At 41.1% G+C, this 15559-nt stretch overlaps 1 protein-coding gene across 1 annotated transcript; it reads left to right on the top strand.

The window, feature by feature from the left end:
• Positions 1–2652: 2652 nt before the first annotated feature.
• On the top strand, positions 2653–11497 carry LOC137269820 (uncharacterized). Its single transcript, XM_067803657.1, has 6 exons — positions 2653–3227; positions 3869–4011; positions 8682–8938; positions 9230–9371; positions 9739–9899; positions 10955–11497. Exons 1-6 carry the CDS (start codon positions 2721–2723, stop codon positions 11197–11199), a joined length of 1455 nt encoding a protein of 484 aa, XP_067659758.1. The 5' UTR covers positions 2653–2720; the 3' UTR covers positions 11200–11497.
• The last annotated feature ends 4062 nt before the right edge of the window (positions 11498–15559 follow it).

Here is a 15559-nt window from a genome sequence, read left to right on the forward strand (position 1 = left end):
ACTCCGAAACGTTGTGTTCTCTCATAAAGAAGTTGATATCCATAAAAAATCTTCATTCTTATGTATTTTCACTTCTAAATGACATTCAAAGAGCTGCCTGTTTAATTTTGCGAAATCCCTTGTGAGAGAGTGGCCACAGGGCTGAGAGTTTCTGGACTATTGTGAGTCCAGAATTAAATTGTGACGTGTTATTAGGTTTTTCAACCTCGGGTGCATTCGCACTCGATAAACTAGGAGATGGGCGACCCTGACATTATTTCCTAAGGGTGTGAACTCTCACGTCAAGCGCCTGATGAATATTCAAACACTCGCCATGACATAAGCGTATTAATACCACAGATGAACGACCTGCTGTGGGTATGAACACGTGCCCACTGCTGGTCCCACGAGGCGACTGAGCGAATCAGTTGTTAGACCTGTTGACCAGGGCCTCCTTTCACAAAGCACTAAAGTGATCGTAAGCCACTAAGGTAACATATGCGCATTTTAAAGAATGAGAGTTTAGGTTAACCCTAGTAAAGATTGCTTCGAGAAAGGAGTCCCTGACAGATAGCGTGTCACAGTTCCGTGCAGCTGACGGGGTGGATCAGTGCTTACAATGTTGATCACCGGATTGCCTGGATCATCTTTGATTATTTACAGACTGACAAGTTAAAGATGGGGTTAAACCTTTAAAAAGAAAAACAGACACATTAATGATAGTTATATTCGGTTGAAAAGAGCGTCATAACATTTGTGATAATATGATTCATAATGCACTCAGCCTACGTGGTTGGACTGTGCCTTTTAGAGAGGGGTAAATGTAGCATGTGGTATATTTACTATGGCAGGGTATTGACAAGATTGTATTGCAGTATACATGTGTATTGTGATATGGGTACCCGTATTGCGATACGTATTGTGATAATTGTTTGACCGCGAATAGCACTATCTGTGCATATTAATCATAATTCCTACATTAGTTCCTAACCATATATGTTATGGTTCTGATAACAGCAATCTCAAAAATAGGTTGCATAGTCATGGATACTATTTTAGTTTTATATAATAACTATTTGTAGTATTACTGTATGCAGTGTTGTCATTGAATGACGAAGCAATCTGTTGTGAATACGAACATGTGAATATGTTGATTTTAATTAAAACCCTAAAGATTATCACAAAAGTTCATACATGTTCTTTACCCAATATACCGGTTCTCAGAAAATAAAATATATTGCAATACGTATAGTTTCAAAAGCGTTCAAAGAATTTCCGGATCGCACTTTTTATCAGACTAACAACTAGTCTCTGAAATGACCATATTTTACGGACAAAATGTAATGAAAAGGAGCCATGAGACTTTGAAGCTGTGGAAATCTAGACATGCTACATTTTCTAGACTTTCCTGGGCTTTCTTGGATATATTTCCTTCAGGGCTGACTACTTTCTTAGTAAAGTTGAATGCTTTCTTAGTAGAGAAAGGGGTCTAAATTTTCGAAGCACTATTAGCGCTAAGGTACTTGCAAGTGCCATACATTAACTTCCTTACAACAGATTTTGGAGTTCAACTTGATACAAAGTAGGACTGTTCTGTCCTGAACTCTCCTCAAGGCAAGGAATGTTGGCGTTATCGAGAATGTGCAATCTCAAAACATCTGTTAACAAAGTCAGCAATTTACAGACAGTGACTTGAACATTTTATCTTTGGTATCTGCAAAGAAAGAATGTCTTCCATTTTTCATACGCGCAGCTGTGTGACGTCACAATTATTGTGAGCATTATTTCATCTCTTTGTAAGATGTTCGGTGTGTATATGAAACATGACAGTATGCCATTTGATTACATTTTGCTCTCTATATGCCTATAATTTGTAAGTATGGTTTTACGTCGCTTTTGACAATGCACCAGCAATATCACAGCGGGGCACACCAGAAATGGGCTTCACACATTGTAACCATGTCGGGAATCGAACCCGAGTCCTCAACGTGATGAACATGTGCTTTAACCACTGTCCTTCCCTGTCGACCCTGTATGCTCTTAAAAACCAAACATCCAGTCATCAGGACAGAGCACCCTAATCAGGCCCTCACACATACTTACATCAACAGCTTTTCATACCGCTAACTGGAGACACAACATGAGCGAGTGCGACATGACGGACTATCGTACTCCATCACAACCGATCTTCAGCTACCTTTGGTTGGCGCAAAAGACGACAAAGGGGATCGGGTGGACAGGCTCGATGACTTGGTTGACACATGCCGTCGTATCTCTATTGAGTGGATCAAAGCTCATGATGTTTGGACCAGTCAATCATTGGATTGACTGCATGTTTGTTGTTATCAAATACAAAATATATCATCAATGCAAAGGGTTAATTAAGCATAGTTAACACTACGTCCAGGGAGTTGATACACTGACACCAATAAGGCAACAGCTGTTAAATAAATCCACTTCACAGAATATGTAAGTGTATGAGCAGTGAGGTTCCAGTTAAGGCAGGTACCACTGTCCACATCCTCAATGATTTCAAAGGCAAGTGCTGAACTTTGACCTTTCTTTAGCCCATCTCAATACACCGAGGATCATATTAATCTGTAACATACCGCTCAACGGCAGAGTAATATAATAATCCAAGGGACACAACCTCTGTATGGAAAAATATTAAGCGTCATACATTTATAGACGAGGCAGCCTCGCGAACAGCACACAAGGAGTGAACAGCAGTGTTTGGTAATATGAAGTGCATAGGTTTAATAGCGCTCCTAACTGTAGCGTGTGTCCAAGCTGATGTTCAGGACGACTTCAAATATCTTACCTCCATATTCGCCGGAGTGTATGACAACCTCAATCAGTATGAAAGTGACATTCGTCGTGGTTTGCCTCCTCAAGACAGACACCTTCATCTCATAACATCAGTAGCAGCTGAAGACGTGCCAGTCCTACAAGGAGGGACCAGTTTCTATCTGGAACAGTATCTCAATGGAAATCAAAGTGATCTCATCAGGCAGCGGATTTACAGTTTTGGTATCGACACGGAGAACAGAATTAACCTGAAACTCTATTCCCTGGTTGATCAAGCTAAATTCGCCCATGCCCCAAGTAACTCCCCACTCTTCAAGAAGCTGACAATGAAAGACATTGTGTATGCATCTGGATGTGATGTGTACTGGACCCGTGTTTCTGATGATTTCTTCAGAAGTAATATGTTCAACACATGTGTTGTTCCCATAGGTGGAGCTGAGGTAAGCATGGGCAGGACCCAGTGTTTTGCCGTTATTGATTTGACATATGTCGATAAGCGTTCACTTTCATCATTAGAAGACTAGGAACCAACCAAAATTTGGAACCCCGAAAACACGTCGATGTGTCATCGTCGTTGCTGAAGTCATGACCACTTTGTTCACAATGTCGACATCGACATGGAGTGAACGTCACCGTTACTGATGTTATAACGTCATCATTAGTGGACTAGACGTGGTGGATCTGAGAACGTCTTACGTCATTATAACGGAGTTCGTAATGTCATCAATTATTAGTTTGATTAAGTCGTCATCGTTAGTTTTATAACGTAAGCAACATCGTTTCGCTACATCATCGGTTATGTTGTTCATTACGGTATCGTTCTTTCCATAACGCCATTATAGATTTCATAACGTCATCATCAAAGGTTTCATGACGTAATCATTTACTTGCTTCATTACGTCGTCATCCTTAGTTTAATAATGTCATCATAACTGATTTCATAATGTCATCAATTAAGTCATGAGTCATAAGTTAGTTTCGTTAATCTTTGTCATTGAATATATAACGCCCTAGTTTGTTTTTCGACGTCAGCAACGTGCAGTACTACATCGGTGCTTTATTACCTACTTCATTGTTTCAGGTTCTCATCATCGACAAAAGTACATTGTCATCGACGTACTTAACAGCTGATGAGACGTGGATCTTCATTAAGAACGGATCTGTGCTCAAGGTCTACCCCTCACCATACAACATGACGAAACAAAGCTCCTATGAACTTCCCGCGTACGTACATGTTAGCGTGCCGAATATAGATCATGATAATACTAAGTTTGTCAACTATTGAATTGAAAAATACTTCTAGAGGTGCTACTACTCAACGCACATCAGTAGCATACGGGTTAAATATGATCTTCAGCAACACATGCTTGTCGTAAGAGGCGGCTAACGAGATCAGGAGGTCAGGCTCGCTCACTTGGTTGACGCAAGTCTTTGTAGCCCTGACTTGGTTAACACAAGTCATTCTATCCCTGACTTGGTTGACACAAGTCATTGTATTCCTGACTTGGTTGACACAAGTCATTGTATCCCTGACTTGGTTGACACAAGTCATTGTATTCCTGACTTGGTTGACATAAGTCATTTTATCCCTGACTTGGTTGAAACAAGTCATTGTATCCCTGACTTGGTTGACACAAGTCATTTTATCCCTGACTTGGTTGACACAAGTCATTGTATTCCTGACTTGGTTGACACAAGTCATTGTATTCCTGACTTGGTTGACACATGTCATTGCATCCCTGACTTGGCTGACATAAGTCATATTTTCCCTGACTTGGTTGACACAAGTCACTGTATCACTGACTTGTTTGACATAAGTCATTGTATCCCTGACTTGGTTGACACAAGTCATTGTATCACTGATTTGGTTGACACAAGTCATTGCATCCCTGACTTGGTTGACACAAGTCATTGCATCCCTAACTTGGTTGACACAAGTCATTGTATCCCTAACTTGGTTGACACAAGTCATTGTATTCCTGACTTGGTTGACACAAGTCATTGTATCCCTGACTTGGTTGACACAAGTCATTGTATTCCTGACTTGGTTGACATAAGTCATTTTATCCCTGACTTGGTTGAAACAAGTCATTGTATCCCTGACTTGGTTGACACAAGTCATTTTATCCCTGACTTGGTTGACACAAGTCATTGTATTCCTGACTTGGTTGACACAAGTCATTGTATTCCTGACTTGGTTGACACATGTCATTGCATCCCTGACTTGGCTGACATAAGTCATATTTTCCCTGACTTGGTTGACACAAGTCACTGTATCACTGACTTGTTTGACATAAGTCATTGTATCCCTGACTTGGTTGACACAAGTCATTGTATCACTGATTTGGTTGACACAAGTCATTGCATCCCTGACTTGGTTGACACAAGTCATTGCATCCCTAACTTGGTTGACACAAGTCATTGTATCCCTAACTTGGTTGACACAAGTCATTGTATTCCTGACTTGGTTGACATAAGTCATTTTATCCCTGACTTGGTTGACACAAGTCATTTTATCCCTGACTTGGTTAACACAAGTCATTTTATCCCTGACTTGTATCCCAAAGACAGTTGATGTTCTTGATGATAAGATGCGTCTTCTGAAACACTTGAACTGTACCCGTAACACAAACAAGCACGCGCGCGCACGGTCACACACACGTCATTATATACATAGAAGAGCATGGTGGTGTGTCACCATATGTTTTAGTTAACAATCTTACGTCATACTTCCGAATGAAATAGATCATATGTGAAAACCCCAGGTTTCTGTCCACTATGTCAACCGTCGTGCTGTCAATATCGTGTACCGTAGTTGCCGGGAATCCTAAGCCCTTTGTCACAATACAATATTGTCGTCAGCGATCCCGTGTCAATCTCACCTGACACAATGGAAACACTCACACAGAACATGTGTTGGATGTCAAAGTCCATCTGATAAGAGTGTTGCGTGCCTTAAGTTGTCACCAATCTGTCTTACTACCCGCCCCCGCCGGCGTGAGGGTGTACGTGCTGATTAGCTGAAGTTTGATTACGAAGTGGTTTAGACAATTCGTGGGGTATTGGGTGCCGTTTTGAGCCGAGTCATATTTGGCCGACGGTGTCTTTGGAGTAGTTGGTCGGTGGCGCCGTACTTACAAGCATGGTTCAGCTGATTGATTAGCGTCATGTTGCTGACACCGCAACCGCTACTTCTACTACTGCTGCTACTACTGCCACTAGTCGTAACCTGTGAAGAGCTGGGTTAGAGATGATCTTCAGTAACCCGTGCTAGTCGTAAGAGGCGACTAACTGGATGGGGTGGTCAGATTCGATTGTCACATGTGTTCGGTTCCCAGATAAATAGATTGGTGGTCCATTGATCATCACGTTTTTGTCTGGTTCAGACTAGATTGTTTACAGACCGCCGCCATATAGCTGGCATAGTGCCCCGTAAAACTTACTCACTCACTCGCTACTATTTGTACTGATTAATAGTTGCAGTAGTGGTAGTACTGTAATCTTTTACACGTTACATAGAAAGCAGCCAGTAACATTTCGTTACATCAGTCTGTTTGTTGCAAACATGTTTGTCATTAGAACAGTTTAGTGTTGGTGCGTCGGAAATGGGAACCGCTGAGTTCTTATTCAGCAACAGTGGCAGCAGACCTACTTCATTAACAGTAGCACATACAGTGTCTTTTAAGGAAGTGAATCTGTCACCAAGCAATAAATGGGTACCCGGTAGAAGTTAGTGACTCTTAATGTTCACTGATATACGGCGTTTAGGTTGGATGTTCTCTTGTGGTTAAAAAAATCTATCACGCAATGTTCATTTCACTCAGTAGTAATGTAGAGCCTTGAGAATATTTCGGTATGTGTTCGTCGTTTATGCACTGAAAGAACGACCAACCAACCGACTGCAAGTGGAACACGCACTGCCTGCTCCAAGTGGAGGCCTATTCACAACGAACAGGCAATCGGCATTAGGTGGAGCGTACACTGCACCTTTGAAGTGGAAACCAGTTCACAACGACGAACCAACCAACAGCAAATGGAACATGCACTACCTATTCCAAGTAGAAGTCGATTCAGAACGACCGGCCAATCGACAGCAAGTGGAACATGCTCTGCCTCATGAGAAGATACAATATGGTGTGCGTCCATACGAACGAAGATCATACGAGGTGATGAGACGCCTATCATCACGGTTGAGGTGATATGTTGAGGCATATCAATCATTCAGCTTCATGCTGAAACAGTTTTTATCGTAAAATATTGACATAATTATGGCATAAACTGGAACTTTTTCGTTATTTTGTATTTATACCGAATAATGGGAATGACTGCTTCATGTTGTGTAGTAGTTTGGTGGTCGTTTATTCGGGATTGGAAGAAGTGCACGTGACTACCATGGATGGACCACGAGATGTTTGTAGGTCACGGGACGAAACTTGGATACATATTTATCACTGTTTGTAAAACCTCCATCACAGCTGTATCTGACCTTATCTTGTCATCTCAACTGCTGAATCACTGAATCTACAATACAGACAGAGCTGGATAGGGAACATGTGATGGTGTTTGGCTCGGCTGGTGACCAGGTGTTGGTCAGAGACACATTCCGAAAATGATTAAATGTTCATTGTTGCTGTGGTCTCATCATTATCTCGAACGTTATAGTCCTCATTCTATAGCTAAAAGTATTCTAATTTTGGCGTTAGTTACGTATAAATTATCTTTAGTTATAGTATTTACCTTAAACATTTGAATCAGCTTAAATACTGATACAATAGCGATAATATTTGATATGTATGAGTGAGTTACGCATACACAATGCAATTTAAAACAGGTGTTTCATATGCTATATTTGAGTTAAAGCTTTCTCAGATTATGCAAAGTGAGTGAGTGAGTGAGTGAGTGAGGTTTCACGCCGCGTTTAGCAGGTTTCCAGCAAAGGGCTTCACACCGTGTACATCGAACCCCGGCCTTCGCCGTCAACCCATAAGGAGAATCAAAATAATGACTGAATATCATGAAGTGTACTTTAGAGTGAGTTACAAGTTATTAATGTGAAATTGGACACATCACGGACATTGAGATGTTCACGTGGGATCTCACTATAATTCCAGAAGACAATGGCGAGGACTCTGATCCAGACTAAAGTTAAAACGTAATCTGCCTGTGTCATTTGCAATAGTTAAGGCAAGCGGCATTAGCAAACGCCTGACCACCCGTCCTTCAATCTTACTGGGGTAGCAGTATCATCACGTGAGGGTAGCACGTGATTAGGTCAAATACGTCCCTGTTTGTACTCCACGTCTATATAAAGATACATACTCTAGTTAAGTCATGCAAGGGGCTTAACAGGTGCCCGTGTCAAACAGCTAGGACACAGACATGTGAAGCAAAGTGAAATATGAGTGGCCTGTTTCAATGTGATTTTCCTTCGGCGTATTCAATGCTTTTATTATATTTTTAAATGTAGTTAATTATGTCATTCGTTATTGCAAATATATTGTTTTAAGTCTGTTTTGGGTTAATTGATAAGAAATTACAATTTTACGACAATCAGAAGAATAACTGTTAAACAGGGACAGAACGGAAGAATAAATAAAAAATGAAATAAATAAAGAAAACAAGTTGAAGAATAAACAATTCACCACGCCCAGACGGTTAATGTGTGTAACTTTAAATTAGATTAATTCTAATATGAAACTGTCTTCAAAAAGAGGTAAAACGTAATCACTGAGAGAGATGTTTTGGTGTATTGCTACCATCCTTATCAAGCAAGTGATGACCCCGAAGCGTTGCGTCCATTGCAATAAAGACGTTGTCGATCAATGTAACTTGTTCCTCTTGATCATGTCAACCTCTAAACTGATTCTAATGTCAGGGTAATCGTTGTCTTGCAGGATTCACACGCATCCCTCTCAAGTCGACTCCACCCAGCTGAGCGGCTTCGATGAGATCTTCAACTCTCTGGTCCAGGGTCAGCTTGTCCGGTACTACTTGAAGACGTCGGACTGCGCTGTGTCCGGGGGACAAGGGGCGGGAGCTTTGCCTCAGTTGGGAGGCTTCATTGACACATTCGAGTACTTCAACGATCCAGCATTCGGGCCGACCCCATACTTTGGCTTTTCAGCATTCATCCCAGAGAGAAATGCCACTGGTTAGTACTGACTGTGACACTATGGGATCTGTCGGTATGGGGCGGCAAGGTGGTATAGTTATATATGACTCGAGCTCGATTACAAAAAAATGGGTACCGCGTGTAAATGACTTGGTGTATTGACTTGGTCACTCCACTCCATTCAACTGTGCGGTCAGTCGGTTTCCATGGATAAGTGACACAGAAACTTGTTAACGTGCCATTGGACTAAGAAATTAAAGTATTTTACATGACGGTAAGATAAAAGTGTTATCCAAAGCAAGACGATGACCATGCATTCTTGTTGTCTAGGAGGTCTGGTAATCCTGCTGAAAGAGGGCTTGGTGTATAAAACTGGCGATGTTAAACTGAGGCTCACGACGTTATCTGTGGACTACCAAACAGTTATCAACAAGCAGAACTTAGTTTGTAAAATTGGCTCCAAAACATCAAAGTGAGAATTTTTAGCACTTTTCATAACTCATTACAAAAGAGCTCATCTTGTGAAAAGCACATCTTTTGACAAAGGGGTATTCTGAAATACTATAGTCCTAAAACTGCTGTATCTTTGTGGTGAAAGGAATTGTCTCAAGATATTTAGAAAGTTTTCATTACAGTTCATAAAATACATTTATTCCAACAATAAAATAAAAATACAATTTTGGGAAAGGCAAGAGCCTGATTTTCGTCCTCGACAAAGGATACTGGACAAGGGTGTTTAGTAAAAAGTGTATCCGTATGTCTATGGCAGATTGTAAGTCGTTATTACACACGGGATCTGATGAAACATTTCAGTGCTTAAATATCCATTAATATTACAGCGGATCGGCCATGTTCTTCTCTGGAGGACGCACAATCAAACAACTGACGACTTTCAGCAGTTTTGTGTCGGCACTCCAGAGTGGAGCCCACGTACGATTCGTTGTGAACTATGGCCTCTGCAATCTGGGTGTAAAGGCAATCGGCGGAGGAAGAATTGAAGGTTGGTATTAGATATTCAGTTCGTATTGTTAGTTTGTTTCAGAGCCTTACTCTGAATAATCCAGGAATGTTACGTTGATCTGTAGAATATTCGAGTCTGAACCGGACAACGAGAGACTGACATCAACATCCACTCACAAATTAGGGATATGTCTTACATGCAATCAGCTTGCAAATCAAGATTACCGTCCGATACATTTAGATGTCTCTTGTGATATGCTTGAAACCTAAATAAAACTTCTTCGGCCAGTTTTCGTGTACGGATTGTACCAAATCAGACCAGAAACTCTTAAACAAGGGAACGATAGACAGGGACAGTGGCGCATTTCTTGCACACACATCCTCTCTCGAAGTTACATCCATGAGTTCTCATATTCTGTTCCAAGTAAACAGCCTGATGACATTTACTTTCATGTCTGACAATTTGTACTGAGCCTTTGAGTGAAAGATTGAAGTTTAAACAGCGTTTAGCAAGAACCTACGAGTAAACCTTAAATGGACTACACAGAAATAAAAAATATGGGAATGTATGTATGTATGTATGTGTGTGTATGTATATACATATATATATATATATGTATAATTATTATATATATATGTGTGTGTGTGTATATATATACACACACACACATATAATATATATATATATGTATATATGTATATATGTATGTATATATGTATGTATGTGTGTGTGTGTGTGTGTGTGTGTGTGTGTATATATATATATATATATGTGTGTGTGTGTGTGTGTGTGTGTGTGTGTGTGTGCATATACAGGCTAACACACACTTGCAGGCGTTTCAAAGAACTAAGTATCGTGTTGAAAAGGAGTGTACAACGCTGAATGTTTGTTGACTGAAATGAACGTGTGCTCCTCTATGAATAGAAAAGTTTTCATTTTTTGAGAATCTCAGTTCATGTTGTATTCCAATTACCTCATGTAGTCTCACTGAATATTAGGCAATACTTTTCTTGACTGCATTAAAAATTTAGTATCGTCAAACGAAACAAATACCATGTTTCAGTTTTATTGCACTATTGACTATCTTTTACAAGATTTCGAGGTCTCTGCTGACGGGAGCATGGTGAAATCGTCACAGTTCAAAATCATCACCAATTACCAGGGAGAAGGCTACGTAGAAGACATCGTCATCGGCAGCTTCTACTCCAACAGCAGCGCCATCTTCATCGCTTCTGACGTCATGGTGGACACAAACGATGACGTCTACGTAGAGGAGATAGACTGTGAGATCAATGGACTACGGCCAGGGGGAGGCGTTTACCTCTTCCATGTGGTCTGAAACATCGTGGACATTGATCGAAGTGAGGTCTAGGACGTGACCTTGAAGATACCACTCATTCTTCTATTCATAATAGTCATAGTCACAACTTTACTCACTGCATTCTATATTTTTGTAGGTCATTATTTTCTGGCCATACTGATGTTTCATGTCTATCAAAACAATTCGGATATATACATTACACATAACATAAAGCCCCAATCCCCTAACCGTGGCATCCCTCTAAGCTTTTCATCACTGAAATTTTCACTGTAAAATGTAGTCCCTGATAGCTGCTAATAAAGAATGACCACATACAGATCCAGAATGAAGAATTGCATGATATTTCCATAACCATTCAGCTATGAGGTGTGGATTCCCACTTTCTCCAAAAGCTGTATCTCTTTCTTCAGATTGTACATAATATGCTGTATCATATCTCCCATGATAAACTAGTGCTCAAAAGAAACTACACATCGCAAAATATTGCATAGAAATTCACACTCATACAAACAAAGTAATAAATCTGTGCTAACCCATGTCACACACGTACAGATCCAACCCTTCCGGGGACAATACAGAAAGAAGTAGTTAACAAATCTCCTAAACGTCTGGAAAACTCCAAACACGAAATGCGTGTGTATACTAACGAAATGAAACATCCTTCGCGAAAGGTGAGCAACACAACTGTACACAAAAATATACCACGAGGCAAATTGAAAAAGTATCATTGTCTACCAACACGATAATGCAAGGCCTCATACAACAAACTGACAACCGAATTTCTGCACGATGTTATCACCGTTGTTTTGCCGTGGCCAGCAAGGTATCCCGACATGAATCCGATAGAACATTGAAGAGACCCGCGAAGGTCCGGGGTAGAATAGGCCTTCAGCATCCCATGCTTGCCTTAAAAGACGATTATGTTGATCCTAAGAGCTGACTAACTGGATCGGGTGATCAGGCTCGCTGACTTGGTTGATACATGCCATCGGTTCCCAATTGCGCAGATCGATGCTAATGTTGTTGATCACTGATTGTCTGGTCCAGACTCCACTATTTACAGACCGCCGCCATATAGCTCGAATATTGTTGAGAGCGGCGTACAAAGCAACTCACTCACTCACTTACTCAAATCTGTCCCCGCCCAAAAGCTTTAATAATGTTTCCAAATTTGCAAAAGGTCACACCTAACGCCATTCGCCGTCTTATGTCATCAGTGCGTCGACCTTTCCAATCTTTCCAGATCTTTCCAGTGATATAAACTATGTCTTTGTAGCTTGCTCCCTTCTGTATGTCAAGTTAGGACTCGCTGGCCATTCCTAAGTTGTCCCGCCCGGCCTTCCTTGTTACCGTCATTGCCTTAAAAGCTAAATCTTCAAAAGTAAATAACATGCCTAAATAACTGCATGAGGTTATTATTCAAACTTGAAGTCGTTCATAAACAAAATTGTTAGTTTGAAAGAAACTAGTTTTACAACAATATTCTTTTTGATCACACAATGCCGTGTAGAAAGTGCTCAAATGTGACATATGTCATATATGGGATCACACTTTCTCAGTAAAGTACAACTACTAGCAGTGCTGTGGTTGGAGTCAGGCACCAAAGTACGCAGTCTAGACTACCTGTTGTCCGACTTCTAGTTTTGTGGAATTCGCAGTGGCCGAGCAGATAAGGCGGCTGATTTTGTACACTGGCGATTAGGGACCCGATGGGCCTCTGTAACAGACTAACTAACTAGAGAAAGTGTAAACCCAAATATGACATATACTACAATTTCTTATTTTTGTTACATATAAACAGAAAAGGACCAATAGTATCAATAACGTTCTAATGTATAATTTTGTTTCTAGAGACAATGAAAAGAGCATCGTCCTTAAATGAACGTAAAAATGACTTAAATACGAGTGATTACAACAGGAAACCATTTGTACAAAAGTCTGTACTTTCACATCTGTACAATAGGTACTGCTTGATACTAAGACCATCTCTGCGGTACTAGAAAAGTACTAGTCTACGCAATACGCGGAAAATGTAATTTAATAAATAAGTATTTGTTAATTTTTTTACTGTATAAATGCAACTATTATTGAATAACATGCTCTAATAACTACTTGCCTTATCTTATCAAAACTAACTGCCTGAAGGCCACTCAAATATACGTATATATATATGTGTGTGTGTGTGTGTGTGTGTGTGTGTGTGTGTGTGTGTGTGTGTGTGTGTGTGTGTGTGTGTGTGTGTGTGTGTGTGTGTGTGTGTGTGTGTGTGTGTGTGTGTGTGTGTGTGTGTGTGTGTGTGTGTGTGTGTGTGTGTGTGTGAACTTTCCGGACCAGTCAAATCGTTTGTCTCTGTGTCTCTTGGCATGGTGACAAAACATTCATTTAGAACACGTTCGCCTACTTGTCTCCACGATGTTGGCCTCCTGACCCTGTTTGAAAAGAGTAATGACCTCCAGTCACAGAGTTGCCAGTGACCATGACTTTCATTTCATTTAAAAAATTACCGTGTTGACTTGTTAGAGGGATACCATCGCATGAGCCTAAAATTGACTTCTACTGACACGCCCGACACAGCCATAGAGAGTGAGGTCATTTAATTCCTTGGTAGTGTTTTCCCTTAGCCCAGCACAGGTCATCAGCCACTGTGGTCGACATTGCACGACCTCTACCGAGGTGTCTCTTGATGACGTAACCAGATCCTACGACAGACAATATGTGGTGGTATCAACACGTGACTGGGTCCTTCCACACCCAGGTTGCACTCATTTCAGTACATTACTGTTGTATAATATACATCAGGTCATTGACAGGTTCATGAGTGTGTAACAGATCTACTTTCCTCCGTGCCAATCCTGGAGCCAATGTCGCCCATGCTGATGTGTAAATTACAAGCTTATATCACTACCAAGGTGAGCAGTCTTACCAGATGTTGAATAGAGGGACCACTGGCTACTTGATAACAAGCAGTGCGAACAGTCGTAACGGTTGAAGAAAGTACATAGGTGCAAGCATTCTAGATTAACAATGGTCATTATGCTACAATGTTGCAAGATGTTAAGCTTTTTTATAAACATTGATGCTAAGATCTAAATTGAAACGTACATCAATGACCCCGTACAAAATCATATATATACACATGAACATTAATTAAGCACCACCCATTTTCATGCTGTAAGATTGTGTTTAACACAACACACTGGTCATACATAATATGGAAACCAAACACATGATTATAACCATCTAAAGTGTCAATCCATCAATTATCAACACTGCTGCTACTTTCGACGGTACGTTAATGACGGTCATATGGGAACACTAAAACGTTATCAATAATCATGTCCAAAACTATGGTCACACAGACAATGTCTGTGGTCCACCGTACACAAAGTTCTCAAAAAAAAAACCAACAGTAATGGTGACATCACTATTTGGTGTATCCTCCCCTCGTACTAATAACTGCTGCAGCCCTCCTCTTCATGCTAGAAATCAATCGCCGAATGCGCATCATTGTAATCCTCTGCCATTCCTCATGAAGAGCCTGGGCTAATTCCTGTACATTTTGAACAGGTGGATCCCTTATCTTGAACTTGACGCCCCAGATGGCCCAATAAATGCTTAATTGGGTTGAGATCAGGACTTCTCGCAGGCCAAGGTAATCTGTCAACTGCGTTGTTCTGCAAGTATGCGATAACAGCTCTGGAGCGATGGGACCTAGCATTATCGTCCACAAACACTGGCCGACTGGCGAGGGTATGGTTATCAAAATGCGTAACAACAGCAGCTTCCAGTACTTCCTGTTGGTATCTCTGACCAGTGAGTGACCCTTGAATGGTGATAAGATTCAGCTTACAGTCACAGGCGATACACCCCTATACCATTACAGATCCATCGCCAAAGGGATCAGCTGCATTGATCATCCGCTGTTGATAAGCCCCATTACTCTTTCTCCAAACTCGCCAACGACCATCAGTAACACGAAGAAGAAAACGACTTTCATCGGTCCAATGGATCCAGCGCCACGTCCTCAGATTGCGATTTTGCCGTTGATTTCACCACGCCAAACGTTGAGTCTTGTGTCTATCCGTGAGTAAGAGACGACTGATTGGACAACGCGCACGGTGTGAAGCGGACCTGAGCCTCCTTCGGATGGTGCTGTCTGAGAGACGAACACACACTCTCCATGGTTCTCTGAGATCTTTGGCATTGGTCATGGGCCTACGTCTCACTAGGCGAACAAGGGCACGGTCATCACATGGAATGGTCTTTCTCCGACTTCCTGATCGTGGAAATCCTTGACGTAACCAGTGGCCTCATGTTTTCGTAAAAGGCGACGAAAGACAGTGTGATTGATATTCAATGTGGACCCAATGCTGCGACA

The sequence above is a fragment of the Haliotis asinina genome, unplaced genomic scaffold (genome assembly GCF_037392515.1).
Source record: "Haliotis asinina isolate JCU_RB_2024 unplaced genomic scaffold, JCU_Hal_asi_v2 scaffold_17, whole genome shotgun sequence".
NCBI lineage: Eukaryota > Metazoa > Mollusca > Gastropoda > Lepetellida > Haliotidae > Haliotis > Haliotis asinina.

Coding starts and splice junctions, on each gene's coding strand:
- LOC137269820 (XM_067803657.1), top strand. CDS start 2,721: ATGAAGTGCATAGGTTTAATAGCGCTCCTAACTGTAGCGTGTGTCCAA. Junction 3,228..3,868: donor TTCCCATAGGTGGAGCTGAG/GTAAGCATGGGC, acceptor TCATTGTTTCAG/GTTCTCATCATCGACAAAAG. Junction 9,900..10,954: donor CGGCGGAGGAAGAATTGAAG/GTTGGTATTAGA, acceptor ATCTTTTACAAG/ATTTCGAGGTCTCTGCTGAC.